This window comes from Anopheles coluzzii, chromosome 3 (genome assembly GCF_943734685.1).
Source record: "Anopheles coluzzii chromosome 3, AcolN3, whole genome shotgun sequence".
NCBI lineage: Eukaryota > Metazoa > Arthropoda > Insecta > Diptera > Culicidae > Anopheles > Anopheles coluzzii.
The window spans coordinates 56,410,336-56,436,901 of NC_064671.1; the positions used below are offsets into that span (position 1 = coordinate 56,410,336).

Genomic DNA, 26,566 nt, shown 5'->3' on the forward strand with positions numbered 1-26,566 from the left:
CGGCTCCGCACCAACGGCTCCGCACCAACGGCTCCGGAGCCGGCTCCGCACCAAAGGCTCCGGAGCCGGCTCCGCACCAACGGCTCCGTAGCCGGCTTCGGACTAACGGCTCCGTAGCCGGCTCCGGACTAACGGCTCTGCACTCACGGCTCCGTTCCAACGGCTGCGGAGCCAGCTTCAGGCCCACCGGCCCACGAATTAACGGCTCCAGACCAACGGCTCGGAACTAACGGTTCAATAGAGACATCATTGTATGATAGCGTAATAAAAAAACGAATATATCTTCTCGCACGTGTGGAAACCAATACACGATGTAATTGCAGTATTGACATGCATGACGTTGTGTAGCATTCGTTGGTCTCGCCTTTCTTAACAATATTCAAAAGTCATCGATGTTTTTTTTGATAAATTCTTTTAAACATGACCTACTCTGCTATTTACGGATTTTCTCGATTTAAACTTCATTGAAAAAGTTATTTTGGTCCTTTGTGTTAAAACCGGCTCCGGAGCCGTTGGAGCGGAGCCGTTGGTGCGGAGCCGGCTCCGGAGCCGTCGGAGCGGAGCCGGCTCCGGAGCCGTCGGAGCAGAGCCGGCTCCGGAGCCGTCGGAGCGGAGCCGGCTCCGGAGCCGTGGGTGCGGAGCCGGCTCCGGAGCCGGCTTCGAAATTGTCTGTTTTGCCCATCACTACTACCTGCCATACATTTTAACAACATTCACATTGTTTCAATAGAATATTATTGACCAGCTATAAACCTTACGCTGTTGAGTCGACTGTACGCCCTTACTAATGATTTCGTCGTTTTGTCAATGTTATTTCCAAATTTTATATGTTTGCTGTTTACTTCCACTCGAACACCAAGTGTGTGCAACTCAGTAATTTTACACTATCCCTGTTATAATTTATTTTTAATCTGTTCTTATTATTTGTGGTTACACACATATTTCCACTACCGTTAACACGTGTCCTTTGCCGTCGTCGATGGGTAGGTCGCTGCAATTCATCATTAGTTTCAACACTCAGTACGCAGCCCACAAGCCGACAGGTTGGATGTGTTTCGTGTCCTAGAGAATATGTTTGAAATAGGTTCATTAATTAGCAAGGGTTAAATAGTTATTTACTTTGACATGCGCTAACGACAGAAGTGTTCTCTAATATTTGTGAAAAGCTATCAGTTTTTAATAAAACTTTGACATGTGTAATTAATTACCAGTAACAAGGAACATAAATCTTTTGAAGAATGAAATCAGTTTGATTACACTGTTAAAGCGTTGGTGATATCTAAAGGTGTCGAAATAAACGTGTCAAGTGGTGGTTGAAACTATGAAAAAATATTCTTTATTCAACAAGAACAAAATTGTTTCATGAGTTATATGAACCACATTCGGCCATCAATCGTAAGGATAAACCTGCGAGTCCTACTAGAAAAGAAAATCACATACATTATTTATTCACGATCGAACAAAATCGATAACGTTGCTGCTCAGGACCTTTCTTTAGGACCACCTGCTGTGCCTGTAACGGACAACATTGATGATGCGTGTTATCATCATGAAAACATGGGGTCCGTTCACGAAGGCATACACGGCACAGTGGAACCCATCAAAACAAAACATTGTGGTACACAGTTAAAAGATGCGTAGCAATCGCGTGTTGACAATTCTACACACCATCAGTTCGTTCCATTGGTATGCGTAGCCCTTTCCGTATTGGTGTCACTATTACAGGACTAACCATCCTTAGGAGCAAGCTACTTTCTACCGATCCGGTGAATGTGGCCTTTTTCGATTTTTCCCGGTGACGAAAGCACGTGTCGTCAGTTACGGCTAGCGAGCGCGGTTGGCCGATATGGCAATATTGATTCTAAATCAGCGACTGGAACGGTTCCGGAGAAAGTTGTTGGAGAACGAGGGAGATCCATTACGACACAGAGTAATGTTTCCGTGCCGACATGCAACCCAACACATTTATGGAACTACAACGAACAAGAGTATCCTCAGTTGGATGACGGTGGTCAAGCTAGACGAACGGCATTGTTCATGAAATGTTCCAAATGCATTCTGGATCATCGAAAGGGGCTTATCATTGGCTTCAGAATCGCAAGTGTTAATGAAATCCACAACATACCGCCACTATATTTATGTACTATAAAATGTGCCAATTGTGTATTGCAACTGTGAAGAAGAATGTGTATTTACGAATGTTTTAGTTGATTTGAATGTTATTTAAATAAGCTAAATATTAGTTTCAACCTAATGAACGAACAGACTAAAAGTCAAGTCAATGCAATTTTTCTATGCGTGGGATTCGAAAAAAAATCATAAAAATCAAGCAAAACATCATGACGTGCACTAACAAAAGAAATTGCAGATTACCGTTCATCGATCGATACATGGTAAATGTTTTATGAAGTAAATGCATTTGCTCCGCCCCGATGCGTGAATAACGAGGGCAAATAGATGTGATAGGAAAGAAAAGTAAAAGCAAGTTGTATGTGCAGTGTATCGCCAGTGTGATAAGCCGTTTTTCCTGATCAGTTTTCTGTTAATCATTTCGTACAGTGGAAACGAGTGTCATCATAGCTGCACGCAATCAATCGCATGCAGCTAGAACAGTAAAAGAAGTGAAAAACAACAATTTCTTGGGACTGCTGTTTCTGCGATGCACGAACTAAGATCACACAGCTGTAGGAATTCCCGTGCTTTAAGTTACAACTTTAAGAAAACTACAGTCGAATGTAACGAAACGTCATACATAAGACAACATTTTAGTTGTTCCAGTTGTCATGTAGCTATAGAATCAAATATAGACAAACAACAAACCTGCAGATGTACCGATAATCAAACGAGCTACGATACACAAAATGGTTTACCTTTGCACGTGCGTAACTCAGTCTTAGATTCCACGCGAAGAGGATCGCTTCCTTTATACCACTGTCAGACAACTAATCATATGGCTACTACAAACAATGAAGAGGCCACCGACGGTTTTAATCATTTTGCTGTAACTGTTGATAATAGTGATAGCTTTGAAGTGTTAATGCCAAACTGTGTTGAGCAGAAAAAGGAACACCCGTCCCGTGAAACCACCGTAGCGGAACAGCAAACGAGAGGCCCACGTACCGTACATTCTAGTCCTGTGGGAAACACTCGCTATCGGCGATACAGCCAGGACTCGTGCGCCCCGGCCTTCGAACGATTATCCGTTGTAAGATACGCCAAAAATGCTACGCTTAGCGATAGCTGCCACAATATTAGGGTAAGAAACATTCTTGAAGCATAAAGAATATAGAGCTTTTTTTTTAACTTTTTATACCAACGGTTCTTACTTATTTATACCCCGAATGGGCATATAACCCAGTCTCGCATTGCATGCAGTGTACATTCACCATTACTGTACTTTTATTAACCAAGATATTATTCAGTTTTATTAACCAAGGTATTGCACAAAACAGTATATTTCGGTTTTGGTATTCAACAATGTTAATGAGTATTTTTTAATTGAGTCATGAACACAAGCATTAGGAGTTTAATCCACTGAAGTCACGTTTATACTTTATATACAAATTGCATAGGACATACAATAGTTTAAAAATATTTTTTCTAGAACATAGATAAAAAAATGCCAAACTGTATTGAGCAGAAAAAGGAACAGCTTTTAATGGTGCTTTTTTATGGCGAATCTCGAAACGTGAAAATGCCTATACACATTTCAAACAATCAGAAAATATATGAAAAACGCAATGATTATTGCTCGATAATCGAAATAATAAGTAGTTATTTAGATTTGTTAGTAATGTAAAACCACGTTACAAACAGTATTTTACATTTTTACTAAACAAAAACTGTAGAAACTCAGTTTTGGTGGCGAGACACATGGTTCAAAGGCAACAGATACCGCGTTCAGGTACATAGTTACATGCATACTAACGGATCCCAAGCGCCAAATGATGTCCGAGACTGTACGATGGATTCTTGTTTGATTGGACCATTTTGGACCATTCGTTAACTCGTATGACTTAACAACATGAACGTCATAGGTTCATACCCCGTGTGGACCAAACTACCATGTGTTACACATGATGTGTTGTATTGACCATCGTCTTATGGGTAAACGAATAAAGGCATTCCGTGTAACCAGACATATTGAGACAATTTCACGCCGTGAAGCGAAATATTTGCGAAAATATTTGCCGTGAAACTGATTGTTTTGTATGATTGTTTGTGCCTGTTTTGAGATTGTTTTGTGCCGTTATAGAACGCTATGGAATGTAGAAGTTTAATTTGGTTTTTGGTAGAGAAAGTAACCGCCAATCAACTTCGCCAAATAAGTAGCATGCAGAGCATGACGCCTTTGCTCTTATGCTGATCTTGATGATGAACTTGCAACATGAACATGATGATGAACATGAACATTTTAATGATAATAGTAACGATGATAATATTCCGCAAGTATTTGCTACATTTAATGACACAAAATATTATAGTTTACATTGTTTTTCATTCCCAGTTTAAGCTCCGTTTTTTCTCAAAATTTCAACCTAAACATAGAATACTGCGTTCCTTAACTATATATACTACAATTACATTGATAAGTATTGTGATTAACGTTTGAATTACTCTATAATAAACGTCACAAACTTCCGTGACATTTGAATATGAACGAGGAATGGTAAAAAACATGTTTAACAAAATGCAGGTACTTGTGTAATTCTTCTTCGTGGCGTAACAACGTGGCGTAACGCGTTCATGGTGGCCTCTACAAGCTTTTTGGACTTATTAGTTAACCACGCAGTCAGTCAGTCCCTTGCAACGGAATGTCGGGTCCATATGAGTTTTGAACTCACGTTGGGCATGTTATTAAGCCATGCGACTGTACCAAAGGACCTACCAATTACAGAATCGATTGATATTAAGGTCTGATTTCCCAATAATAAATTATTATGTTATATCATACGCGTAAATAAGAGTCCAATGATAGAGAGACTATAAGTAATGTGTTTGTTTTTTTTTTGTATTCAGAAGGAACGAGGTTATTGCTGTAAAATAATAATTTAAAGTACATTTTATTTGGAAATGGTACCGACCAATTGCCCTCTATTCTTATGTATTACTATTATTACATTTTCAAATCTCTGCCAATTCAGGACCAATAAGGATATGCAACGTGGAGAAAATTTAAAAATTTATAGTCGTGTACATCGATTTAATGTTGTCGTGTATAAGATTCGTGACAATCTGTTACGAATTGTTAATGATCCTTTGTATACTAAACTATACTGATTAAGATTTTTTTTTTCAATTTTTTATGTAGTGCAATGTGGCGCGTCCAAACAAAATTCAATACTATACAACCACTTTCAATGAATACATCTTTAAAGTAAAATATCTTAGAATTATTATTTGTTAATTACTTTAAATTCCCAGCACAAAATTACTGTAATCAGAGTCGCATTTCTTTGTTCGAAGGTAATATGAGTACAAAGTATTGTAAACCGTTTTTCATTTAATTCCTAGCATGGCTATTGATTTTCGATTGCTTTGTTGGCCGAGTCCGTCAACATTCGATTGCCACAAAATCGATCTCACTGAAACGTAACGATAAAATTCCACCTTCTTACTTGAGAACTTTCCGGAGCTACGCTAGGAAACGGGCAATGCGCTGACCCGATTTCAATCGAATATGCACCAATAATTTCACGTGTGAGCCGTACTTACTCTGTGCCATTTCCATTATTTTCCCTTCCCGCAGCAGATGTCCCAACATCATCATGCATCCATGCGACATAGCACGGACAATTTAAGATCTATTAATAACCACCAGGGCTCCATTACCACAGGACTTCAACACAAACGCGAAGGGAGTGAAATGGCAGCGGTTGGTACTGGAACCGGTGTAGGTCCTGATCTGACCAATCACGGAAAGACAAAATATTTCATGCATCGCATGACTGCCCAAGACTTGGGAAGCGGTCTTGAACCGTCTTCCTCTCAGGACAGTACAGCCTCGCCGAGCTCGACAATTCCACCGAAGTCGCTTGAAGTTGTAGTAGAAGCTGACCCTGCCACCATCAACGGGTATGGGGGAATGGTCAACGGAGGTGTATCGTCTGCCAGTCCGAAAGATAAAACCTTCATTGATAAATTACCTCCCTTGGAAGACATTATGGAAAGCCCCTTGCTTAAAACACCGGTCGAGAAGTGGCTCCAGACCGAGGATCGACTGTCCCGTGAGGAGGTCGCTCCACCATATGGTACAGAGGAGCACAGTCGTAGGTAATTCCACGGTTTGTTGATTTTCAATTGAATGTTCCAAAAGTGCACTCAATGTGTTCAGTGGCCAGTTTTTCCAAGAAAGCTATAGGCAAGCACATACAAGTTAAACAATCATAATGGACGCTACGCTCGATCTAACACACAAGAACTAATGATGATCTCAAAACCAATGTTTGATAATCATGCTGATATAAATGGTATGAATAACGTCAGATTTCAATCATCATAAAGTCGAATAATCAACCGTTGGATATTGGGGGACCATGACCAGGAGTTTTTCTTTGCTAATTGATGTTTCATGTGTTTTTTTTTATTTGTAATTTGCTCTCTGTATGATCTGTTGCTTTTCTTGTTTTTATACTTTGTTGGCTTGTCTGTGATAATAAAATAAATAACACGACTAATTGGCAATGTTATTGATGTGTTGTCGTATTAACACTGTTGCATTACATATTCAGTCCCGATCTTTACAGCAATCTATTTGGTCCAAAAATAAATGCCAGTGAAAACATACCTGGTACCCCGATGGATACGCCAGACATTGTATCAGAATTCAATAAAAGTTTTAACTCCAGCACAACGAGCATCATCAACGAGCGACGACGATCGTCCTCCAAGCTGCTCGGGCTGACCAGTGACCGTGATCCAACCTCAGTGGGTGGAATAGGAACGGGAACGCACAGCTCCTTAAGCGATCAACCGACTGGTGGAACCACTCAAGGTGGCCAAGGTTTCGGTGGAACGAGCGTGGATAAAAATAGTTCCCTTGGAAAAGGAAGCCTACGAAATCTGCTCAAGTTACGCAAGGCTTCCGACCAGTCACAAGATACGCGCCGCTCCAGTCAGCAGGATAAAGAGGTAATTTTATCGTGAGCTCTAACAATCGCTCGTGATCAGACGTCATATGTGTGTCGCAAATGATTACTTGAAATTTATCATAACTGCTGCCCTTTAAGCAATAGAAATATCCCTCACCCAACCATAGGATGCGGAAAGGTGGAATTCTATTATTAGTATCCGAGCATTGCGTTCCGCACGAAAAGTGCACACCGGGTTGTTCTCAGTCTTGGCTACGACTTGGATTGGTTTTTTACCTTACGCAATACTGTAGAAGTGATAAAAATAGAAAAAAAACTAATATCCTACAAACAAAAAAAGAAGAAATATTTTTTTGAACTTAGAAATACATTAGAAAATGCTTTATTTCCTTACGATAATAGTCAAAATCAAGGTCCAGCTATATCTCAACTGTAGTCTAGATCTAGTCTGTTTTAGATACGACTCGCGAGAACTTGTGAAACTTTCAAATTTAAATGACGAAATAAAAATAGCCCCTCCATGTATTTTGTGAAGAGATATGACTCTAGATAGTCGAAGTCTATCTCAGAAAGAATAACCCTCTGAATTTGCTTTTTAAAATAACTGTTTGAACAGCATAGGAGCATACGAGCTTTTTTCGTAAAATAGAAGAAGAAGAATGTTTTATGCTTTGCAATAAGTTCAAAAATCCCTTACTGATTGATTTTTTCTTAACTTATTTTTTATTACTTTAGTATATCAATTATTATATTACTTAAGTATATAGGACTGGATGAAAGGTTATGGAAGTTTCAATTAGTATCCATCAGAACAGAATTTTGATTCAAAAAGAAGAGAAATCAATATCATTTTTGATTATACTAAAGGTGAAATTCTAAATTCATCGTGATAAACATATCCCGTGAAACCGTTATGCAAAACATTTAATCAGCAACTTTAGTTGGAAGTGTAATGAGAAGTATCAATTTTAGCTGCCAAACAAAAAAATCTCAATGAAAAAGCAAACTTACAGTGACAGATAAGTAAAGTATTAACAGAAAAGTTTGGAACAATTAGCATTTCAAATTCGTCTATGATGACAACTTCCGATGTATTAAAAAAAACAAGAGCAACAAATTCTGCAACAAATCAAACCATATTTATGAAAATTCTTTATGTGGCGTCATAAGCTACATTATAACTAAGCTCCAGCTACGGTCACTAAAAACTAAAAAATAAAACAATGAGGCAGAACTCCGACAGCACACCGATGATTCTCTCGATTTTTTGGAAAGCTTCTTTATATGAAATGTCATAAAATGAATCAAAATATTTGAAATGTCGTTACAAACATCTGTTGGATTACTAAGGGTTAGGTCTTCGATAAAAGCATAGCACTTATAAAGCAGTCAGTATGATGTACAGCTCTGAAACTCTACAGTACAGTTGGTTGTTATAATGAAAAGAGATAAAACCATTTCATTCGATAATGGAGAATTTGTGAAAACTTAAATCATGTAAATCATGTAGAATATGCCATATTTTTTCTCTAAAGAAGTATTATATTGATGCATTTTTTTCAACGATGACACGTATATTCATTCCATTAATGCTTATTATGTGTTTAAAATAAATGTTTTATGTCTTAAAAACACAAATTTATCAAAAGTGCTGCCTTCATGGTATAAAACATATTGTTATAACATTTTGAATTTAATAATTCTCAATTAAAAGGGTAGTCCCATAACTATTGCAAATGAATATTATGGTGCATTTATTTCGTTTAGTATGATCTCGAAAACTCCTCGCCAAGATTAATATCAGAATGAAGGTAGTCTCCTTAGATACGCAGTACTTATACGCAGATTCGACCTTTTTCGGTCCCCATTAATAGTGTATCTCGAGGAGCGCCTGTACTTTCAGAATCAATAATGATATGAATATCAATTTTAGAAAACTAGGAACAATATCGCAATTCTGATTATTGTTTTTGCAGGGACTGGATCCCGAGTCTCTTATGTTCCGTGATGGACGGCGAAAGATTGACATGATACTGTGCTACGAGGAAGATGATCAAGGTGTTATGACCGAGCTGGAAGCTCTGAAACGACACCAGCGCAAACTGTTTCAGGAAAATCTCATCCGCGAGGGGTTGGAATTCGAGGTGGAGGACAAAGCACAAGCCTTCGATGGCAAAACATACTTTGTCAAAATTCACATACCCTGGCGTACGGAATCCCGTTATGCAGAGGTGATGAATTTAAAGCTACCTGTAAAAAGATTTATTACAATCAGCGTAAAGGTCAGTATGAGCTGAGATGGGAATCACGAAATTGGGCTGAATGATTTTGTTTTTATACCACAGGAAGAGGAAACTGCACTTCGCCGCCAACAAAATAAAATTCTAAACTACTGGAACAGGTTCATGTCTATGACCGAGTACAACCACGAACGTATCGAGAAGGAGCCTTCCTTTTACTCTGCAACGGCCAACGGAAACCCGGAGGAACAGTTCATCGTGAAGGATCGTTGCACATCCTATACCAGCGCTCAGCGCAGTCTGATAGTTATGCAAATTCTGATGAGAACAAGGTTTGACGAAACGGAGAAAGTAAATAATGTTGGCATTCGTCGGCTGCTGAACGATGGTACCTACCTCGCCTGTTTCCCTTTGCACGAGGGTCGCTATGATAAAGACCATTCGTCCGGTGCGCTATTCGATCGACGGCTTCTTTACCTCGAATGGGCAAGACCGATCAAGTGGTACAAGAAACAGCCCCTTTGCCTTGTGCGAAAATATTTCGGCGACAAAATTGCCCTCTATTTCAGCTGGCTCGGTTTCTACACCAAAATGCTATACGCACCGGCCATAGTTGGGCTGTTCTGTTTTCTGTACGGTCTTGCCACGATGGACTCTAGTGATAACATTCCAACAAAAGAGATATGCGACGAAAACGGACCGGGAAAAACCATGTTATGCCCGTTGTGCGATCGAGCATGCAGCTATCAGCAGCTTCATGAGTCTTGCTTTTTCGCACAGCTCACCTATCTCTTTGACAATCCGTCCACCGTGTTCTTTGCGATCTTCATGTCGTTTTGGGCAACCACTTTTCTGGAGTTGTGGAAGCGAAAGCAATCAGTGTTGGTGTGGGAGTGGGATCTTCAGAATATTGAAAATGAGGAAGATATGCGACCAGAGTTTGAAACTACCGTCAAGACGTTCCGCATAAATCCGGTCACCCGAGAAAAAGAACCTTACATGCCGACGTGGACCCGAGCAGTCCGCTTTGTAGCTACATCTAGTGCTGTTTTGTTCATGGTATGTATCATGTGTGACCGTGTGAAGACCCTTTGAGATGGTATGGAGTGATTGAATTTCTATTTGTATTTCATAAATCTTTTTGCACATTGTCGCAGATTTCGGTAGTTCTTGGAGCTGTTCTTGGAACCATCATTTACAGAATATCGCTCGTTTCGGTCATCTACAGCGGAGGGGGATCATTTTTTCGAACGCATGCCAAACTGTTTACTACCATGACTGCGGCGTTAATCAATCTTATCATCATCATGTTGCTCACACGTGTAAGTGCATCATATTTCTACTATCCAGCAAAGATCACTTACTCTTATGATCTTCAAACTGAACAGATATACCATAAATTAGCCCTGTATCTAACCAATATGGAAAATCCGCGCACTCAAACAGAATACGAAGACTCCTATACGGTGAAAATATTCGTGTTTGAGTTCATGAACTTCTACAGTTCATTGATCTATATAGCATTCTTCAAGGGGCGCTTCTATGACTATCCCGGCGATGATGTGGCCAGAAAAAGTGAATTTCTTCGGCTAAAGGGCGATATTTGTGATCCAGCTGGATGTCTCAGTGAGCTTTGTATTCAGCTAGCTATCATTATGGTCGGCAAACAGTGCTGGAACAACTTTATGGAATATTTTTTCCCGTAAGTATACTTCATGGACTTCATACAAATGGAGTTCACATTTACTAGTACGTGCCTTCCAACAGTGTTCTGATAAGTTAGCCTCTCTACTCCTTTACCATCCGTTAGTGCCTTTTACAATTGGTGGCGTCGGCGAAAGCACAAACAGCTTACAAAGGATGAAACCCATTTGCACATGGCATGGGAACAGGACTATCATTTGCAAGATCCAGGAAAATTAGCTTTGTTTGACGAGTATTTGGAAATGAGTGCGTACCGCAGAGCTTGCGTTTAAAGCCTTCAAACGAAACTGTATTCTTCGTTTTTCATGCTTTTTTGTGTGTTTTCTTTTCAGTCGTTCAATACGGATTTGTTACACTTTTCGTAGCTGCTTTTCCATTGGCGCCCTTATTTGCACTACTTAACAATATTGCTGAAATTAGGCTAGACGCATACAAAATGGTAACACAATCCCGGCGCCCACTCGCAGAGCGCGTCGAAGACATTGGGGCTTGGTATGGTATATTGAAAATAATAACGTATACAGCTGTTGTGTCAAATGTAAGTATTGCATTTGAAACCCAAATATGGGAGAATAAATTCTTCATTCTCCCCAAAAGCTTAGGAGAATAGCAAATATTTTAGTTATTATTTCGTTTAATGTTTATTTCTATAACAGGCATTTGTTATTGCTTACACTAGTGACTTTATCCCACGAATGGTCTATAAGTACGTGTACTCACCACAATTTTCGTTGCATGGATATATTGAGCACTCGCTTTCAAGTAAGTAACAAATACAAAAAAGTATCACAAATAAAAGCTACAGGTCTGATTTCTTTGGGCAGCATTCAATACCTCCGACTACAAAGAGGAATGGGGAACTAAGACGGAGTCGGACCCCGACACTTGCCAATATAGAGGGTATCGTAATGGGCCAGATGCTGACGAGCAGTACGGGCTTAGTCCACACTACTGGCACGTGTTTGCAGCGCGTTTGGCGTTCGTTGTTATATTTGAGCATATTGTATTCGTTCTTACTGGTATTATGCAATTCATCATACCGGATATACCAATCGAAGTAAAGACACAAATCCAACGTGAACAACTCCTTGCGAAAGAAGCCAAATATCAGCACGGATTGAAGAAATCTCGTGAAACCGATTATGAAGAAATTCTACATACACTTCGCGAACAAAGTAATAACAGCAGACAAGGTAATTGAAAGTGATGAACATGAATGTGTGAACATTTTTTCGTATACCAGCATATTTTAGACATTGTATTATTTTGTTATAGGTTCTCGTGATCCTCATTACCACTGATGTAATTTAAATTTTTGCTTGGATTTTGCTTTCTTTTTACTGTGTTTGGATAAAACTGGTAAATAATTCAATACCATCTGTCATACAGGAATGCGGGGCAGCTGGGCACGCCGTCTAAGCAGACTCAGCGATGGACTTGACGCTCATGTTGAAGTTCCCAACCGGCCAAGGCACTCATTAGAATCGACTGTTTGGGAAGTTACCTAGCATTAGCTGCTGCCCCTGTTCGTCTGACTCAGGCAGATTGACGAATGGATGACATGATAATCAGAAACGCACTTTAGTTGCAAGATAAAAGTTTTCAACACTACTTACACGTAAATCAACACTATTTACACAAAATCAATCAATACGTAAATCTTATCACGTAGTAGTACGAAACGATAACATTAAAAGCAAATGAATTAATTTGGCGATTTTTTGTGCAACAATTCATAGATTTTATAAGCAAAAGCTTATAGGCATCGTCCATGAAACAAAATTACTTTAATTGAACATATAGGTTTTTATTTTGATAACAGTATCATTTTATTTATTATTCTTATGACGAAATGTATCGAACCACTGCGCAAAAACGTGTTCAAAAATTCATCTCCATCCGAGACTGAAATCCGTGAAGGTGCTTTATTTCTACTTATATGCTTATATGCGTACTTAAAGTCAATGATTAAAGTTGAACGAATTTTCATATGTAACAATAGTTTTTTTTTTACTTTTTTTTAAATGCAAGCAAGAGAATAATGTAACATGTAAGATAAAAAGCGTACAACAACCGGATGATATTTGGACGTATTGAAAAAACACATTGCTTACGGAAATCATATCTTGATCTCTATCGAACGGTTCATTAACATCGAAAATCGATCGTCAAGCATTGGTTTCACATCGTCATTCACTACATCAGGTATCCATATTCTGACAGCGTGAACTTGTTTGTAAAAATTGTAAATTGATTTAGACAAATATATAAAACTCGAAATACAGTTACAGCGTTGTGGCAATGCAAATAGTAGTGAAAATATACCCGTATACAAAGTATCTAATTATTCAAACGCATTTTCTGTGTCTGACGCGAGCAGCGAAGCTTTGTCCGAAACACGGCCGGATCTAGTACATTATATGGAGGATTCTCATTAATGCAAACTATATTTTTAAGCCTTCGATTATCATTTTTCTCTAAAAGATGCGGTGCTAGTAGCAGAAACAGTTGCTCAGTCCAAGCAGGCAAACCACAGCTGGAGAAGCACAGTTCCCAGTACGGTAGCCCCAGATGAGCAATGCTCATTCGCAAGTACTCTGTGAACGATTCTGCAAGAAATTGCCAACGTAACGAATTTGTCTCGAGGAGAAATATTTTTGGGCTTGAACTTTCCGGAGTTTCGTACACAAGACACACCTTGGCCAGGTTTGCAATCGTGCTGAGCTCAAAAATTTTGCTTCTTGAATTCAGATTAAGGTGATCGAGGTTTCCCGAGCTAAGATCAACGTAATTCGATTGCCGGATGATGGGTGGAACTGTGAGAGTCGTATTTGGACTAACGGTTAGGATGGTGTCAATGTTGTCCCTTACCAAAGTTATCTGTATTAAATGTGGAAAGTGTATGTGACCAACACGTCTTACATCATTGGCTGGAAGTAAAGAAAAGAATTGGTAAATTAATTCTGAAGGATTATAAATAATCTTCAAGACTCACGCGAATATTGGTAGCTCCAGTAAAAATTGAATCCATCCGTAGAAAGATAAAATCGCTTCATGTCGTCCGGAAGATAAACATTGTGCCTCGATTCCCATGCTGTAACTTGAGCCTTTTCGCATGGCAGCCGTTTCTCGAGCGTCACGTTGGTTATTCTTGGAATATTATCTATAATGAAAATAAATGAGGTATAACGAACGCAACCTCTTTTCCATGACCAGTGACTTACTCAACACTTTTGCTAATCCCAAGGAAAGATTTTCGTAAAACATATCTTCCGTATCATTTCCGATTTTAAGACCGGCCATTATGAAAGAAATCGACCTAAGGACACTAATAAACAGTGGAAATGTGAACGTTGCTAAGGTAACCAACGAACTTAAAAGGTATCGCAATGTGCGTGACATCCAAACCACAGAATACATACTGATACACACACCTTATTTGGAAATCGGAATATTCCATTCCAAACACTGTAGTCTGAAGTGATTATTAAGTCTTTGCATACGATTCTAATAAAACAATCCTCCGGAACTTTAGAGCGATCAGCATTTTCCTGTTTATTTTTATTTTGCTTTTGTTAACGAATTTTAAATAGAAATTTTGAACATTTGCAATTGCTCGTACTTGTTACTTGAGTGCAAATAATACAGTAGTTATTTTCTTGATAATTGCATTTCGAACTTCATCTGTTTCGAAAATGACCCACAGAGCAAGGCGAGAGTTTTTGACGTTCGAAAATAGCTGCATCTCGCTCATTTTCTCTAGCTGTCCTTTACAGGGTTTCACACTTTATCTCAAGACCACGGGACCCCTTCCCGAATCTGTCTAAGCCAAAGCCAAGACTGCGGTATGATGCTTGAAAACGTTGATGATACCTGAATTCATCGGATGCAATGCTGAATCTGCGGCACATTTCTCGAAACACACTGGTCCGCGCCGAGGACATGCGGTCGAATATTTTTTTACACGGATAACCTTTGTGTACATCAGTGTACTGAAAACAGTGAATTATTTTTTCGTGTTTTTACCAGAAAAGATTATTTAAACAGTTCAAACTACTTTCTTAACACTTGTAAATATTTTAATTAAACAAATATGCATTCACTCATTTTATTAAATTGTCTTTTTTGGTAAAAAAACGAAAAGGATAATTGAGTGTTTCTAATAGACTGATGTACACAAAGGTTATCCGTGTAAAAAAATATTCGACCGCATGTCCTCGGCGCGGACCAGTGTGTTTCGAGAAATGTGCCGCAGATTCAGCATTGCATCCGATGAATTCAGGTATCATCAACGTTTTCAGGTATCATCAACGATTTCAAGCATCATACCGCAATCTTGGCTTTGGCTAAGACAAATTCGGGAAGGGGTCCCGCGGTCTTGAGATAAAGTGTGAAACCCTGTATTAGTTTACAGTGCTTGTTTGAGGTGAGCTTTTGTGCTCTCCCTCTCCCACTTCGCTCTAAGCACTTCGTCAACCTTTGTCCATATGCTTTTCGTTGTGTAGGTGTGATTATTGTCGCTCGATTTGTCGTGCTGTCTCTTTCGCTCATGAGGAAGCGTGAAAAAACGATAACTAACTCGGCGATTATGTGAATTAGATATGCACAATTATGTTGATATTTTTCACTGAAATTGGCTACAGTTTAGTGCAAATGCTTTTAAATTAATGAGTAAGGAACGTAGGAATGCTGCGCAACGCCGTTTAAACAACAGATTGACAACGGGTGCTATTCTTCACCTTGCAGATGAACAAAATGTGATGCTGTGCGACAAGAGGGACGCTGTATGAGATGATCTGCATTTTTATGTTGTATTAGTTCGGTAGTGTTACATGGTACGCTTATCCGGATGTGTTTGTTTGTTATAGTGCAACCAACCTTCCACCGGTATCGTCATGGCGGAACAAATCCGGCGCTGTGGCCCCACCTAAGAGAGTTTTTGGTGTGCCAGGAGAATCGCAATGACTGCAAACATCGGTTTCCCACGTCGTCATTTACCGGCATTCACATCGACGGAAAGCAAGAAAGACACCGATAAGCGGAGAACCACAGGTAGCTTCCGATATGTTTTGTAAGGGCTGCACTCTGTGTTCCGTGAAATGAAGGTATCCACAAAGGTATACAAATATGTGCATACTTTTGGTTACATGTTTATCTCATCTTCCTTTTAGATGGACTGCTTACGGTTGAGCTCATCTGTTCGCGATATTCAAGTGTTGCTGCTCTACCAAATTCAGCACTCGAGCTTGCTGTGTGATTCTGCGCACAGCGTCGTACGTCATGTGGCATTCAAGCAACCTTTTGACAACGCATGCGTCCGCTTTTCAATTACTGGAAATATCCGTCAAAATATCCGATTCCATCCTACAATGGTTAATCATGTTTTCGATACAACATGATCTAGCAGACTGGAAAGTCCAATTCGTTTGACAAAAAAAGTGCGTAGAGAAATCATGTAATGAGAACTCCGGACACATGCGCACCTGCTGTACCCACTGGTTGAGATCGATTCCGATTGGCATGCACTCGACTCCGGAAAATGAATCCCTTGTCCGACCACTAGTTTTAACATGTTCAGAGTATTTGATATGTTAATACTAATGGTGGGATGCGAACTGAACTTGGTGGTTGGACTAAGTGGGTGGCAAAGATAGGTGTGAAAGGAGGCAGCCAACAAACTGGAGAACGGTTGACACACTTTTTGCATGTCAACTTGATACTCTTCTGCGTCTTGTTTAAAGACGAAAATCGTGCTGGCAATTTAAATTGAAATATACAATAAACAGTAACATTTTACAAAAATGTCCTTTAACTTGTCATTTGTGGAAAATGAAACATTTGACAAACTTGAAATGAACTTGAGGCAAGGTAGGTAATTTTTATCCGATGACATTGCTCGGAAAATGACAATGAAATATCACATATTACTTTCATACATAGAGTGGAGTATCATGCATAATCTTGAAAAATGTTCATTTTTTCTTATTTAAGTTCCACCTACACCTATGCTTGTTTAATGGCACACAAATGGCCTCGTCACAACTGGCACAAAATAAATACATGACTAAAGGCACCGTTTAAGGATCAATGCCGGCTTTCCCCGATTCCCTCAGCGTCAAGATCACCCGCAAATGAATACTGTACATAAAAAAGCCACCACCGGATCAGCTGATGCAATAGCGGAACATGTATGAGCAAGTGAGATGGCGGATCGCAGATGCTAATATGGGGCACACACATGAAATGCAGGACCATGAGAGGTAAATGTGGTAGTGGGGGAGGTAGTGGACTATATTTATTTTTTTGGTCCTTTAATTTTTTTTCTTTGTCTACCAACACAATCGCACACCAGTGCGAGCTTTTTGGCGGCCATCTTGAACCCTCAAAAACCCTCGCTCGAAACGTCAACAACCGTCACAACTACTTACAAAAAGCATCGCCAGCGAGGGAAAATCACACCGATTTGGAGCGTTAGCCAGCTCGCGAAAACCGGTTTTTGGTTTGCGGGAAGCCTCGCTCGAAACGTCAAAAACCGTCACAACTATTTTCGGTGTCCGTTCGAGGCCGCATAAAAAAAACGCATAGCAAGAGAACTAGAACAAGAGTGCGAAAAAAAAATTACGCGACGGGAAACACACAGCGTATTGCGATATTATTCTATAGAACCCGATCACAGTTGGTAATATTCTACCTTGTATGATTAACAAAATTGCCGTGCGAAGAAAATAATATCTACATTGTACATAAGATCTCAATGTAAGTAGAGTGCACGGTAAATACTCAACATCTGTATGTGGAAGAAAACAAGCTTACGGCATCCATATCGTTCGCGTCGTCCATTGCCGTTTCGTATGCGTCCTGCATGTCCGTCCAGTGTGTGTGTGCGGTTAAAACATGTTGAAGGATATTTCTAGGCAAAGCTGACTGTTTGAAGCGTTCTGATTGGCAAAACTTTTTTTTTGTGTAATGTAATTTTGTTATCTTAGCTGTGGTATTAATCTTAAATAAATAACACCAAATAAGAGGAGTATCTTCAGTGCCCAGGAAAAAAGCAACATTAAATGCTAAGTTTGTGCACCTCGCCATGCTCATCTGCTGATAAAAACCTACGCAGAAAAGATGTGTGGTTGTTCAATAATCAATCAAAAATGTTGAGATCAAACGAACACAATGCTCACACCAGATTGCATTTTGGAATATATGATTAGAAGGGTAGTTTAGTTGAAACAAGCTCATACGTGCACAGTTTGCCCTGACTGCACAGCAGCTAATTGAAGCGTACAACACTGACATAAAGCTACCGTTCCAAGGATATCCATTCTCAATGCCCTTCAGTAGTCGATTTGCGAGTGTCGAATGGATACAATTCACTGTTTAGTTTTGGTCAAATACAGGGTTCGATGAAAAACAAACTTTTTTGTCGAGAGGCTAGATGTTAGAAACGTGTAAAATTCTATCCTGCACATGTTCAGACATGTTTTGATGGGTGTTTGCTTGGTTTATTTTTCCTATTGGAAAATAGATTATTTCTTCCTTTCATAAGCAGCCGCGTATAGTGCAGGTTGTCACATGCATGTTTATAATAATTCGTGCTTGTTTTTCAGCTCTCACAGATTGTAACAGCAGCATTGTTCAGGGCATCACAAGCATCATGAGCGCTGAAGAAAGCACAGAACAGCAGACCGCTATTGCTGAGGTAGCAGAAGATCAGCAATCTGAGGATGTAAGTAATTCTATTAAAAAAAATGTCGTTGTTTGCAAAACATGACCACCCGTCTTTCACCACTTGGCAATACCTATTACAGACCCCTCAGGAGCAACAACAGTCGGTCAGTGAGCTGGAAAAGCAGGAAGAGGAAAAGATGAAGGCCAAGTACGGCTCAAACGTTGGTATGGGCGGTCCGCGCGGATTGGGCGGCCATTCTGCGTTTCTGCAGAAGCGTCTACAGAAAGGTCAAAAATATTTCGACTCCGGCGATTACCAGATGGCCAAACAAAAGGGCGGCGGTGTAAAGCAGGTGTTTGCGAACAAAGTTCCAACCGGTGAAGCGATACCGACTCCCGAAACGGTGCCGGTGCGAAAAACGTCCATCATTCAGACCTGCAACAAGTTTCAAAGTTAAAGTTTCAGCAATGTTTCCAGTGATCTTGTGCGAATGAGTGATCGTGGGTAGAACGTGGGGGAGCGGATGTTGTACGGTTAAGGGGAAGAGCTGCCGGTCAGTTGTGGATGGGTTGACGGAATGGAGCGTCACAAGGCTGAGTTTTGAGAAGAGATTTGGCTAGAAGAAAAAAATTGCTGTACATGAACGTACACAATGTCACAAGCGAATGCTCTATAACACACTACTACGTCCGTGGTGTTACTTTTTCTATTGTAAGGAATTATTGTAATTTCATTCTTTCCCGGTGTCTTGAGTTTTACCGCGATTCAAATTCTATCGGACCCGTTTGTATCTATCACCAGTGTTGAACGAAAGGAAAGCATCTTATTAGGACCGAACCGTCGTCAAACTTAATCTAGTGCAGCTAGTACCACTAAAAAAATGTGCATTGATTTAATTGCGGTCAAAATCTAAAAATCGATGATTGAAAGTTAAAAAACAAAAGTTCATATATGTTCTCCCTTAACTGTACGATTACGCTCCCCCGCCTTTGCTGCGTTATTGGTAAATATATCTTTAATAATTGGTAATGTACTTGTAATCCTCAGTGAAAAGTTCACGGGAATGTTGAAGCAGAATAACATGTGCGACATACTGTTGTAGGATTATGGAATGGTAGGAATGTTAGCTGAAAGTTCTAACCCCGACGGTGTACGTATGCTATTAGGTGTAATGTGTGTTTAGGTAAGCTAGCGAGAGAGAGAGAGAACGTCGTGCCAGGATCCACCAATATACATCTCCGTCATACGCAATTCACCTCCCCACGAACCCGCCCTCCCTTTCCCACTCTCTTTCCATCCTCAGAATAACACTTGGAGCTCCACATCATACTAGCTTTCTAAGTGCTACGCATAGGAAGCAACAATGTTCGATCAAAATGGATAAAATCAGCAACGATTATATGTTCATAGGCGTACGCATTTTGAACATAAATGCACGGGGTCGTATTTTGTAGGGAATGGATTGGATTGAAACACACTCACAAATAATAAAAAAAAACTGATGGTAACAGGTATTTTGTTAAGCAATCTGACTTTATCGATGCATTGTTAATGGAGAAAAATACATAGATATGTTGGAGCAAATGGAACATTAAGTTTGTTAAAATGATTTTGTTGTTTCTATCTATTGACAGCGTCTTTACAGCAGATTCTGTAATGGCGCTGGGTGCAGTCAGATGGATCTGCATGAACGATTATTTCTTCTACCTATAGTCCAAACGATGTAATTCCTATGCATATGTGAATTGGTAACTTTGTTTTGGAGGAGATAAATGTGTTTAGTTAATGTTTTGCTGTGGTTCTATTTTGTGATATCAATAGAAAAACCACACGTATTCGCATTCAATAAATAGCAGACGTTTTTATTAAATTTTGTAGAAAAATGCCGACATCTTACAAGACGCGTGGTCTCCTCCTACCAATCATTGTTGTCCGATAGTTCCGCAAACAGTTTGTCTTTGATCTTTTTCGACTCCCGTGGGTCCTCCTTGATATTACTCTCAATTGCTTTGGCCTGTCCGAGCATATACTCCAGCTCGTCGCACGTTAGATTAGGTCCACCAAGCTCGACGGCCCCAATGAACTGTTTCTTCAGCTGGCCCTCGTAGTACACGAAGATGGTCGGCACATTTCGTTCCGGATAGTTGGCAATGCACGTGGTGGCGATTGCACGTACAAACTTCGTCATCGGAAAAGCCGCGGCCAGCTGTGTCAAATGTTGGTTAATGAGCGCACAGAACGGGACACCACGGCTGTACAGGTGCAGCACAACGTAGATGCCTTCTCCCGCCTTCGTCACTTCCTCAACGTAGTCCTGGCCCGAAATTTCCCGCACCGTGCCGAATCGTGCCCTGCTGGCGGCCGCTTGCATTTCCGCGATGCGTTTCTGCCGATACTGCTGCAGTACCGCCTCGTCCTCCGAGTCCTCCAACTCATCTAGCTCATCGAGATCGAGCTTCGACAAGTCTTTTCCATTCTGCTTCTCCGCGATGGTGCTTTCGATCATGCCAATGATTTCATCTTCGGTGATTTCTTTCTCCTTGGGCTTCTGCGGTATGATGCCCTTTGCTCGCAAGATATCATTCCACTCGGTATCTTCGTTAGGATCCTACAAGTAAACCAACAGATGCAACAAATGAGGTCAATGATCATCCAATGCACGTAGCCCCTTAATTTTACTACCATAAATGGTCAGGAGTTTAGTACACTTGCCTGCATTGTGAGATGGGAAAAGTGAGCAAATATACACTGCTATGAGGGAAAGTCCTTTAGGTTTGATGTGCAGCTGTTTCCCCTCTTGCTACGACGGTACGATTTTACACTTGTAGAAATAAAGGTATATTTTAGTGGACTCTTTTCTCTACGAGAACGCAACGATGCATGCGGCCTGCACACGATATTATGAGTCAACCAACGTGATTTTGACGTGAGGTTATTTATCTTTTTTTAATGTCGGCGAACTTACATCGATTCTTGTTGCTTGCTCTAAGCAATTATTTGATTCACAAAACATGAAAAAATCATACAGAAATCAAATGCTTAACAATACGGATGCCAGTAATCGATTTAGATATCCGATAAAGGGGAAAAATGTTTGTTATTTCCAATGTTTGTCATCCACGCGATCACAATGTTGCATTTCCGTATGAATCAGACGTGTATTTGTATGTGTGAGGGGGTGGGTAGATTTTATAGCAAAGAAACGTCATAGCCTGCTTTAGCCATTTAACAACCAAATGTTTGTTTTGATCGTAGTTTTGAATCGCGATAGATTGCTCCCAAATATCTATTATGAACTAACATAGTACAATGAGAGTTTACAGCTCCAGCAAAGGGAACGAAAGTACAAACTAATCGTCCGTTTATTTTGCCGTTTGCGATTGCCAGTGCAGTCAGTTGATCGTTTTAAAGGAAAGGACGGGCGCGCACCACCTGCGTATTACCAGCGCGATGACTCTCGACGCAAACGATAAGCTATTAGAAGCAGTCCTGCAAGAGTACAAAATTTTAGCGGAATAGTTAGTATTCTCTCTACTGTTGTTGCACTGACAGTGTTCAGGTAATCTCAATTCCCCTTTTCCGTTCCAGCGAACGACTGCAGAGTGAAGATCTTGGTGGTATTTACGTAACCCCATCGTACGAAAATCCCTTCCGTAAGTAGTGGCAACTTCCGCCCGTGGCTTTACGAACCGTTGCAGCACTAGGCGTTGATTTTTGATTCAATATATGCGAACACTATATTTCCAGTTTGGTTTGGCGTAATTTTTGTACGAAGTGGAATGTACAAAGACGGCGTGTTTCGTTTCACAATATCCCTTCCCAACCGATTTCCCAATGATAGTACAGTTCCGGTAAGTAGCACAAACACGAAACCATTCTAAACAGCATTAGACCACTTGCTGTTCCTTCAAAAATTGTAGGTGGTAGCTTTCCAAAGTGATGTGTTCCATCCAATGGTCAATCCCAGCGATGGAGTGCTCAACCTATCGGACACATTTCCCAAGTGGCAATCAGGGGACAGTCATATATGGCAAATGCTGAAGTTTGTACAGTTTATCTTACAAAATCTCGATGATCATACGATACCGTCGGAGCACGTTGTTAACAACGAGGCATACCAATTGCTAATGGAGAATCGTGCCGAATTTCTGCTGCGTGTAGAGCAATGCGTAGAGGATAGCCAACGGAAGCTGTACGACCTGCCAGCACAGCCGGATCGGTTCTATATTTGCTTCGATCGGTTCAACCCCGACGTCCATGGGCCGGTGCTGCAGTCGATGAAAGAAGACAAACCAACCGAGGTAACGACACCTCCTTCCTCTGGTCTGTCTTGGGTACGGAAGGGTTTTTATCAACCGCTCAGCAAATAATCCTAACCCGTCGGCACAACGCAACCGTCGGCAGGTCAGACCAGCGTGCAAATTCGAAGAAAGCGTAGTTAAATAATTTTATTGTTTTATTCCAACGTTTAATACACTCGGCGAGTCACAGAAAAGTTTGGTAAACTACTTACTAATACTTGTGAATGCTGCAATGAACGTGCTAATAAAATGCGTAACGCACTACGAAGATTTTAACATAACCCTAACGCTCGGCAATGATTGATGTGCTACGATATCTTTTACGCAACCGTATGCGCCTTTACGTTCGACTGTACTTGCCGAGATGCAATCGTTTGGCGCGTCGGTTAGCGATAGTGCGTCTTATCATATCGATGATCGCCACTCCAAGGACGGAGAAGAACAAAATTGCAGCACCGATGGCTACGTTACGGAATCCTGGATACGCCTGTCCAAAGTCTAGCTCGCTGATATGGATGTGAATGTTTTCTGGTTTCGCTACAATTCCCTTTGCCGGCTGCTGGCCTTTATCGACGATACTGTTACCTTCATTGAGAGCGGGCAGAAGCGGCGATAGTACCGGTGGCTGCGTATCGTACAAGTTCACGGGCAGTGCATACTCTACATGCGTCTCGGTTAGCTTGGTTTCAATCATCTAAAGAAATGAATTAATTGAATATTTTTGGTGTTCGTCCTAATTCGCGTTAATTGTGGAATATTCAGCAATCATACCGCAGCTTCTATCGACGATAGTGATTTCGACCACCCGTAACCCTCCTCATCGGTGTACACGGTAACCAATTTGGCGCGGAATTCACGATAGTCCCGGCCTTCGGATCCAATGACAGTGACATTGATAGTGGAGTAAGGGCTCATGTAACGGATAGCGTTGATAGTCTGCAGCGAAAGTATTAAATCATAAGCACCAATTATTATTTCTAGATCACAAGCAATCAACAACTTTTCGTACAATCTATTTAACATGTAGTATGGTGAGCGTATGAGTTTTACCCCCATTTGTAACATCGTTTCCCTGTATGAATATGACTATTGGTTCGATTGTACAACCAGAGTAAATATTCGATATTATCAATTCCATAACGGTATGCCAGACTGTAGTAAAACGTTCAGCTTTTTACTACCTTTGCTGGTACATCCCTCGTAGATAAGGAGATAAACAGACGAAGAAACATATGACGAACATACACATGTACATTATCAGCCATGTTTTTAACCTACCTTAAAAATTCTGCTGTAGTAAGTTTCGCCCGCGACTAGCTTGTAGGATTCCGTTTTACCGCGGTACACCGATAGCGGAATGCCGTGTGTAACGGTTGCCGGTAGGACGTACTCGATGCGTGTATCCGCCAGATAAGAAATATCCTGATCAACGTACTTGTAGGCGGGTTCGCGATTCTTCAACGTTCCATAGGCCAGAATCGGTGCACCGAGGTGGGTAGAGTTTCGCCACTTTTTGTACACCAGATCGCGCAGCTCATATCGTTCGGGGAATTTCTCCGCCAGCAGCAGAATTGACCCTTCCTGTGGAAGAAGAAAAAAAGAACGACATGATCGGTTGGTACATAATGCTTCGAGATATCGGCTCTTTCACAACACTCACCACGGCACCGTTATCAGTAGTGCAGGATTTGGTCGTTACGTCATAGCTGCAGTACTCGGCGAAATCTTCGTCACCAGCGCCCTTGCCCAAGTAGCGACTGGACAATCCTAACTCGGCTAGATTTCCAAAGTTTCCGACTGGTATCCACAGCAACACTTCCGTAGTTTCATTGCCACACAAGTTCTCGACTGTGCGGTCGCTATACTCATTGCTGAGCGATTTCACGCCGATGCTGAGCAGGGATGAGTTGGTTCCACAAATTTCACCTAGTAAGGACTGGAGAACCCACCGGTAGGGATGTACGAAATTATGTATTGAGACAAACACTGCATGCTTACCTTAACGTTGACCTCTAGTCTGCTATTGATCAAGAATCGGCTGTTCTCGTTGGAGGACGTTGCAAAACCGACGACACAGAGAAACACCGTAGCGGTCAGCGGGTACAGGGCGTTACCTAAAGCCATCGTGAGTGCGGACGGATAGATTTCAACGGAGCCGCTCGCGTTCCGTGTATCGCAATGAACGGATTCTCCGGACTGACTGACTGACTGAGTTCGGCTTCGCGAATCGATACGCGTACTACATAGAAACAAATACACCCCACCGTGAAATAAAACCACCCTCTGCTGTAGCTTTAATTCGTGTACGATGGGCAGGTGATAAATGGCGCAACGTTATCTATTCGCCGCGCACGAACGGATCTGGCAAACTTTCTTACGACAAACCGAAAAAATCCGCAGCAAATGATATTGACCTACCGGAGGCGTTATCGTCAAATGACGAACGATTAATCCTAGGGCACTGATAACTCGATACCAGTGCTTCACCAGCACACACAGCGTAATGGTACGGAATGTACACGAGTCAGAATCCCCGAACCGATCAACGAAGAGCTGCAAGGGCTGAGTCTGCTGTGATTTATTTTCGTGTCTTCGTAAGGACGTTATGTTTTCGTGGTGCCATTAATCGCGTTAGAACGCAAGAACATCACCTGTCGCGCCCTTTCTCAGTGTCACTGTCTGAAGTGCCCATACGACGCCCTCCTTTGCAGAAGCTCCGTACTGATAAATGTTGCGAAATCCAATCAGAATGTCCACTTGAAATCTTATGCCACCAATCGTGTCGAATGTGTGCCGTACGCCAGTTTTTAAGGATTAGCGCCGCGAGTGCTCCAGCCACTTGATTGATGTACCAATTCTTTACAATTGTTGTGCTACCCACCCGAGAGGTGGCGTCCACTAGACAGCTTCTAAGATTGGCAAAACTTGATCGTTTACTGTGATGCAATGCTGCTTACACGTAGAAGCAAAGCAACACCGAATCAGTGAATCACACAGAAATTTGAAAAGGAAATCCATTGCAGCATTTTTCCATGTCGTTTATTCAAACACTTCTGCGGCGTTGGACGTTCCAACGATCCCGGAATGCTTTATGAGCATCTTCGGGTTTTTTTTAAACTAAGCCCATTGGCCGGCGGCTAGCTTATCAGCCTTCACGTGAAGCGCAGCGGGAACGAGATCAGTAATACAATTATCACCCTTGACGATTGCCGGGTGACGGTGATGAGTTATAAAACTGGTGGGTCAATACTGTCCGAAACCCCGCGCCAATTTAATCAGCCGTCGGAACTAAGTGACGTACAATCGATAAGCACGCGGCCGGCCAGCAAGCAAATGTGGCAGGCGGCAACAATTATGAGGCTGACTGGCAACGCACTTCCTCCCGGGCGGCGGTAGGAAAGGTATAATTCGGCTATTGAGTCTTCCTCGTGAACAAATCTTGCCGCAACTTCTTTTCATCGAGTAAGCAACACGAGAGATAACCAGTTTAAAGCAACCACACATGTCTACGGGGTGTTTTTACCCCCCCGAAGAAGCAAGACCTGATAATGGAAGCATGCATTC

At 41.1% G+C, this 26,566-nt stretch overlaps 6 protein-coding genes and 1 long non-coding RNA gene across 7 annotated transcripts; 4 read left to right on the forward strand and 3 right to left on the reverse strand.

Annotated features, from left to right (window-relative positions):
• The first annotated feature begins 640 nt into the window (after nucleotides 1-640).
• On the forward strand, nucleotides 641-13,319 carry LOC120958456 (anoctamin-4). Its single transcript, XM_040381286.2, has 12 exons — nucleotides 641-3,256; nucleotides 5,750-6,273; nucleotides 6,732-7,131; nucleotides 9,068-9,373; nucleotides 9,437-10,390; nucleotides 10,489-10,653; nucleotides 10,720-11,033; nucleotides 11,142-11,281; nucleotides 11,368-11,573; nucleotides 11,692-11,797; nucleotides 11,860-12,228; nucleotides 12,425-13,319. Exons 1-12 carry the CDS (start codon nucleotides 2,660-2,662, stop codon nucleotides 12,541-12,543), a joined length of 4,200 nt encoding a protein of 1,399 aa, XP_040237220.2. The 5' UTR covers nucleotides 641-2,659; the 3' UTR covers nucleotides 12,544-13,319.
• A 56-nt stretch (nucleotides 13,320-13,375) lies between these two features.
• LOC120958457 (tubulin polyglutamylase complex subunit 2) lies at nucleotides 13,376-14,354 on the reverse strand. Its single transcript, XM_040381287.2, has 3 exons — nucleotides 14,260-14,354; nucleotides 14,031-14,198; nucleotides 13,376-13,965 (listed from the first exon to the last, which is right to left on the reverse strand). The coding sequence occupies exons 1-3, from the start codon at nucleotides 14,336-14,338 to the stop codon at nucleotides 13,376-13,378; spliced, it is 837 nt and encodes a 278-aa protein (XP_040237221.1). The 5' UTR covers nucleotides 14,339-14,354.
• A 399-nt stretch (nucleotides 14,355-14,753) lies between these two features.
• Nucleotides 14,754-16,787, forward strand: LOC125907446 (uncharacterized). The gene is made up of 3 exons (XR_007452652.1): nucleotides 14,754-15,819; nucleotides 15,904-16,140; nucleotides 16,207-16,787. It is a non-coding gene; the product is annotated as an uncharacterized LOC125907446 (long non-coding RNA).
• Nucleotides 16,788-17,569: 782 nt separating this feature from the next.
• On the forward strand, nucleotides 17,570-20,224 carry LOC120955138 (alpha-endosulfine). Its single transcript, XM_040375672.2, has 3 exons — nucleotides 17,570-17,791; nucleotides 18,640-18,758; nucleotides 18,841-20,224. The coding sequence occupies exons 2-3, from the start codon at nucleotides 18,687-18,689 to the stop codon at nucleotides 19,156-19,158; spliced, it is 390 nt and encodes a 129-aa protein (XP_040231606.1). The 5' UTR covers nucleotides 17,570-17,791; nucleotides 18,640-18,686; the 3' UTR covers nucleotides 19,159-20,224.
• Nucleotides 20,225-20,542: 318 nt separating this feature from the next.
• LOC120955136 (viral IAP-associated factor homolog) lies at nucleotides 20,543-21,624 on the reverse strand. The gene is made up of 2 exons (XM_040375670.2): nucleotides 21,414-21,624; nucleotides 20,543-21,309 (listed from the first exon to the last, which is right to left on the reverse strand). The coding sequence occupies exons 1-2, from the start codon at nucleotides 21,417-21,419 to the stop codon at nucleotides 20,617-20,619; spliced, it is 699 nt and encodes a 232-aa protein (XP_040231604.2). The 5' UTR covers nucleotides 21,420-21,624; the 3' UTR covers nucleotides 20,543-20,616.
• A 267-nt stretch (nucleotides 21,625-21,891) lies between these two features.
• On the forward strand, nucleotides 21,892-23,283 carry LOC120955137 (protein crossbronx homolog). Its single transcript, XM_040375671.2, has 4 exons — nucleotides 21,892-22,219; nucleotides 22,290-22,354; nucleotides 22,449-22,552; nucleotides 22,622-23,283. Exons 1-4 carry the CDS (start codon nucleotides 22,152-22,154, stop codon nucleotides 23,069-23,071), a joined length of 687 nt encoding a protein of 228 aa, XP_040231605.2. The 5' UTR covers nucleotides 21,892-22,151; the 3' UTR covers nucleotides 23,072-23,283.
• Nucleotides 23,140-25,650, reverse strand: LOC120955135 (uncharacterized). The gene is made up of 5 exons (XM_040375669.2): nucleotides 25,001-25,650; nucleotides 24,663-24,938; nucleotides 24,281-24,583; nucleotides 23,774-23,938; nucleotides 23,140-23,696 (listed from the first exon to the last, which is right to left on the reverse strand). Exons 1-5 carry the CDS (start codon nucleotides 25,124-25,126, stop codon nucleotides 23,343-23,345), a joined length of 1,224 nt encoding a protein of 407 aa, XP_040231603.2. The 5' UTR covers nucleotides 25,127-25,650; the 3' UTR covers nucleotides 23,140-23,342.
• Between the last annotated feature and the right edge of the window lie 916 nt (nucleotides 25,651-26,566).

What these genes read in the sequence shown, in the direction of transcription:
- LOC120955135 (XM_040375669.2), bottom strand. Translation starts at nt 25,126, where the DNA reads ATGGCTTTAGGTAACGCCCTGTACCCGCTGACCGCTACGGTGTTTCTC. An exon ending in GACTAGAGGTCAACGTTAAG is followed by an intron (nt 24,939 to 25,000) that starts GTAAGCATGCAG and finishes TGGGTTCTCCAG; the next exon opens with TCCTTACTAGGTGAAATTTG. An exon ending in TATCGTCGATAGAAGCTGCG is followed by an intron (nt 23,697 to 23,773) that starts GTATGATTGCTG and finishes TCATTTCTTTAG; the next exon opens with ATGATTGAAACCAAGCTAAC.
- LOC120958456 (XM_040381286.2), top strand. Translation starts at nt 2,660, where the DNA reads ATGCACGAACTAAGATCACACAGCTGTAGGAATTCCCGTGCTTTAAGT. An exon ending in ACAGAGGAGCACAGTCGTAG is followed by an intron (nt 6,274 to 6,731) that starts GTAATTCCACGG and finishes TTACATATTCAG; the next exon opens with TCCCGATCTTTACAGCAATC. An exon ending in CCAGTCAGCAGGATAAAGAG is followed by an intron (nt 7,132 to 9,067) that starts GTAATTTTATCG and finishes TTGTTTTTGCAG; the next exon opens with GGACTGGATCCCGAGTCTCT.
- LOC120955137 (XM_040375671.2), top strand. Translation starts at nt 22,152, where the DNA reads ATGACTCTCGACGCAAACGATAAGCTATTAGAAGCAGTCCTGCAAGAG. An exon ending in ATCGTACGAAAATCCCTTCC is followed by an intron (nt 22,355 to 22,448) that starts GTAAGTAGTGGC and finishes CTATATTTCCAG; the next exon opens with TTTGGTTTGGCGTAATTTTT. An exon ending in CCAATGATAGTACAGTTCCG is followed by an intron (nt 22,553 to 22,621) that starts GTAAGTAGCACA and finishes CAAAAATTGTAG; the next exon opens with GTGGTAGCTTTCCAAAGTGA.
- LOC120955138 (XM_040375672.2), top strand. Translation starts at nt 18,687, where the DNA reads ATGAGCGCTGAAGAAAGCACAGAACAGCAGACCGCTATTGCTGAGGTA. An exon ending in AAGATCAGCAATCTGAGGAT is followed by an intron (nt 18,759 to 18,840) that starts GTAAGTAATTCT and finishes TACCTATTACAG; the next exon opens with ACCCCTCAGGAGCAACAACA.
- LOC120958457 (XM_040381287.2), bottom strand. Translation starts at nt 14,338, where the DNA reads ATGGCCGGTCTTAAAATCGGAAATGATACGGAAGATATGTTTTACGAA. An exon ending in GGGATTAGCAAAAGTGTTGA is followed by an intron (nt 14,199 to 14,259) that starts GTAAGTCACTGG and finishes TTTTCATTATAG; the next exon opens with ATAATATTCCAAGAATAACC. An exon ending in CTGGAGCTACCAATATTCGC is followed by an intron (nt 13,966 to 14,030) that starts GTGAGTCTTGAA and finishes CTTTACTTCCAG; the next exon opens with CCAATGATGTAAGACGTGTT.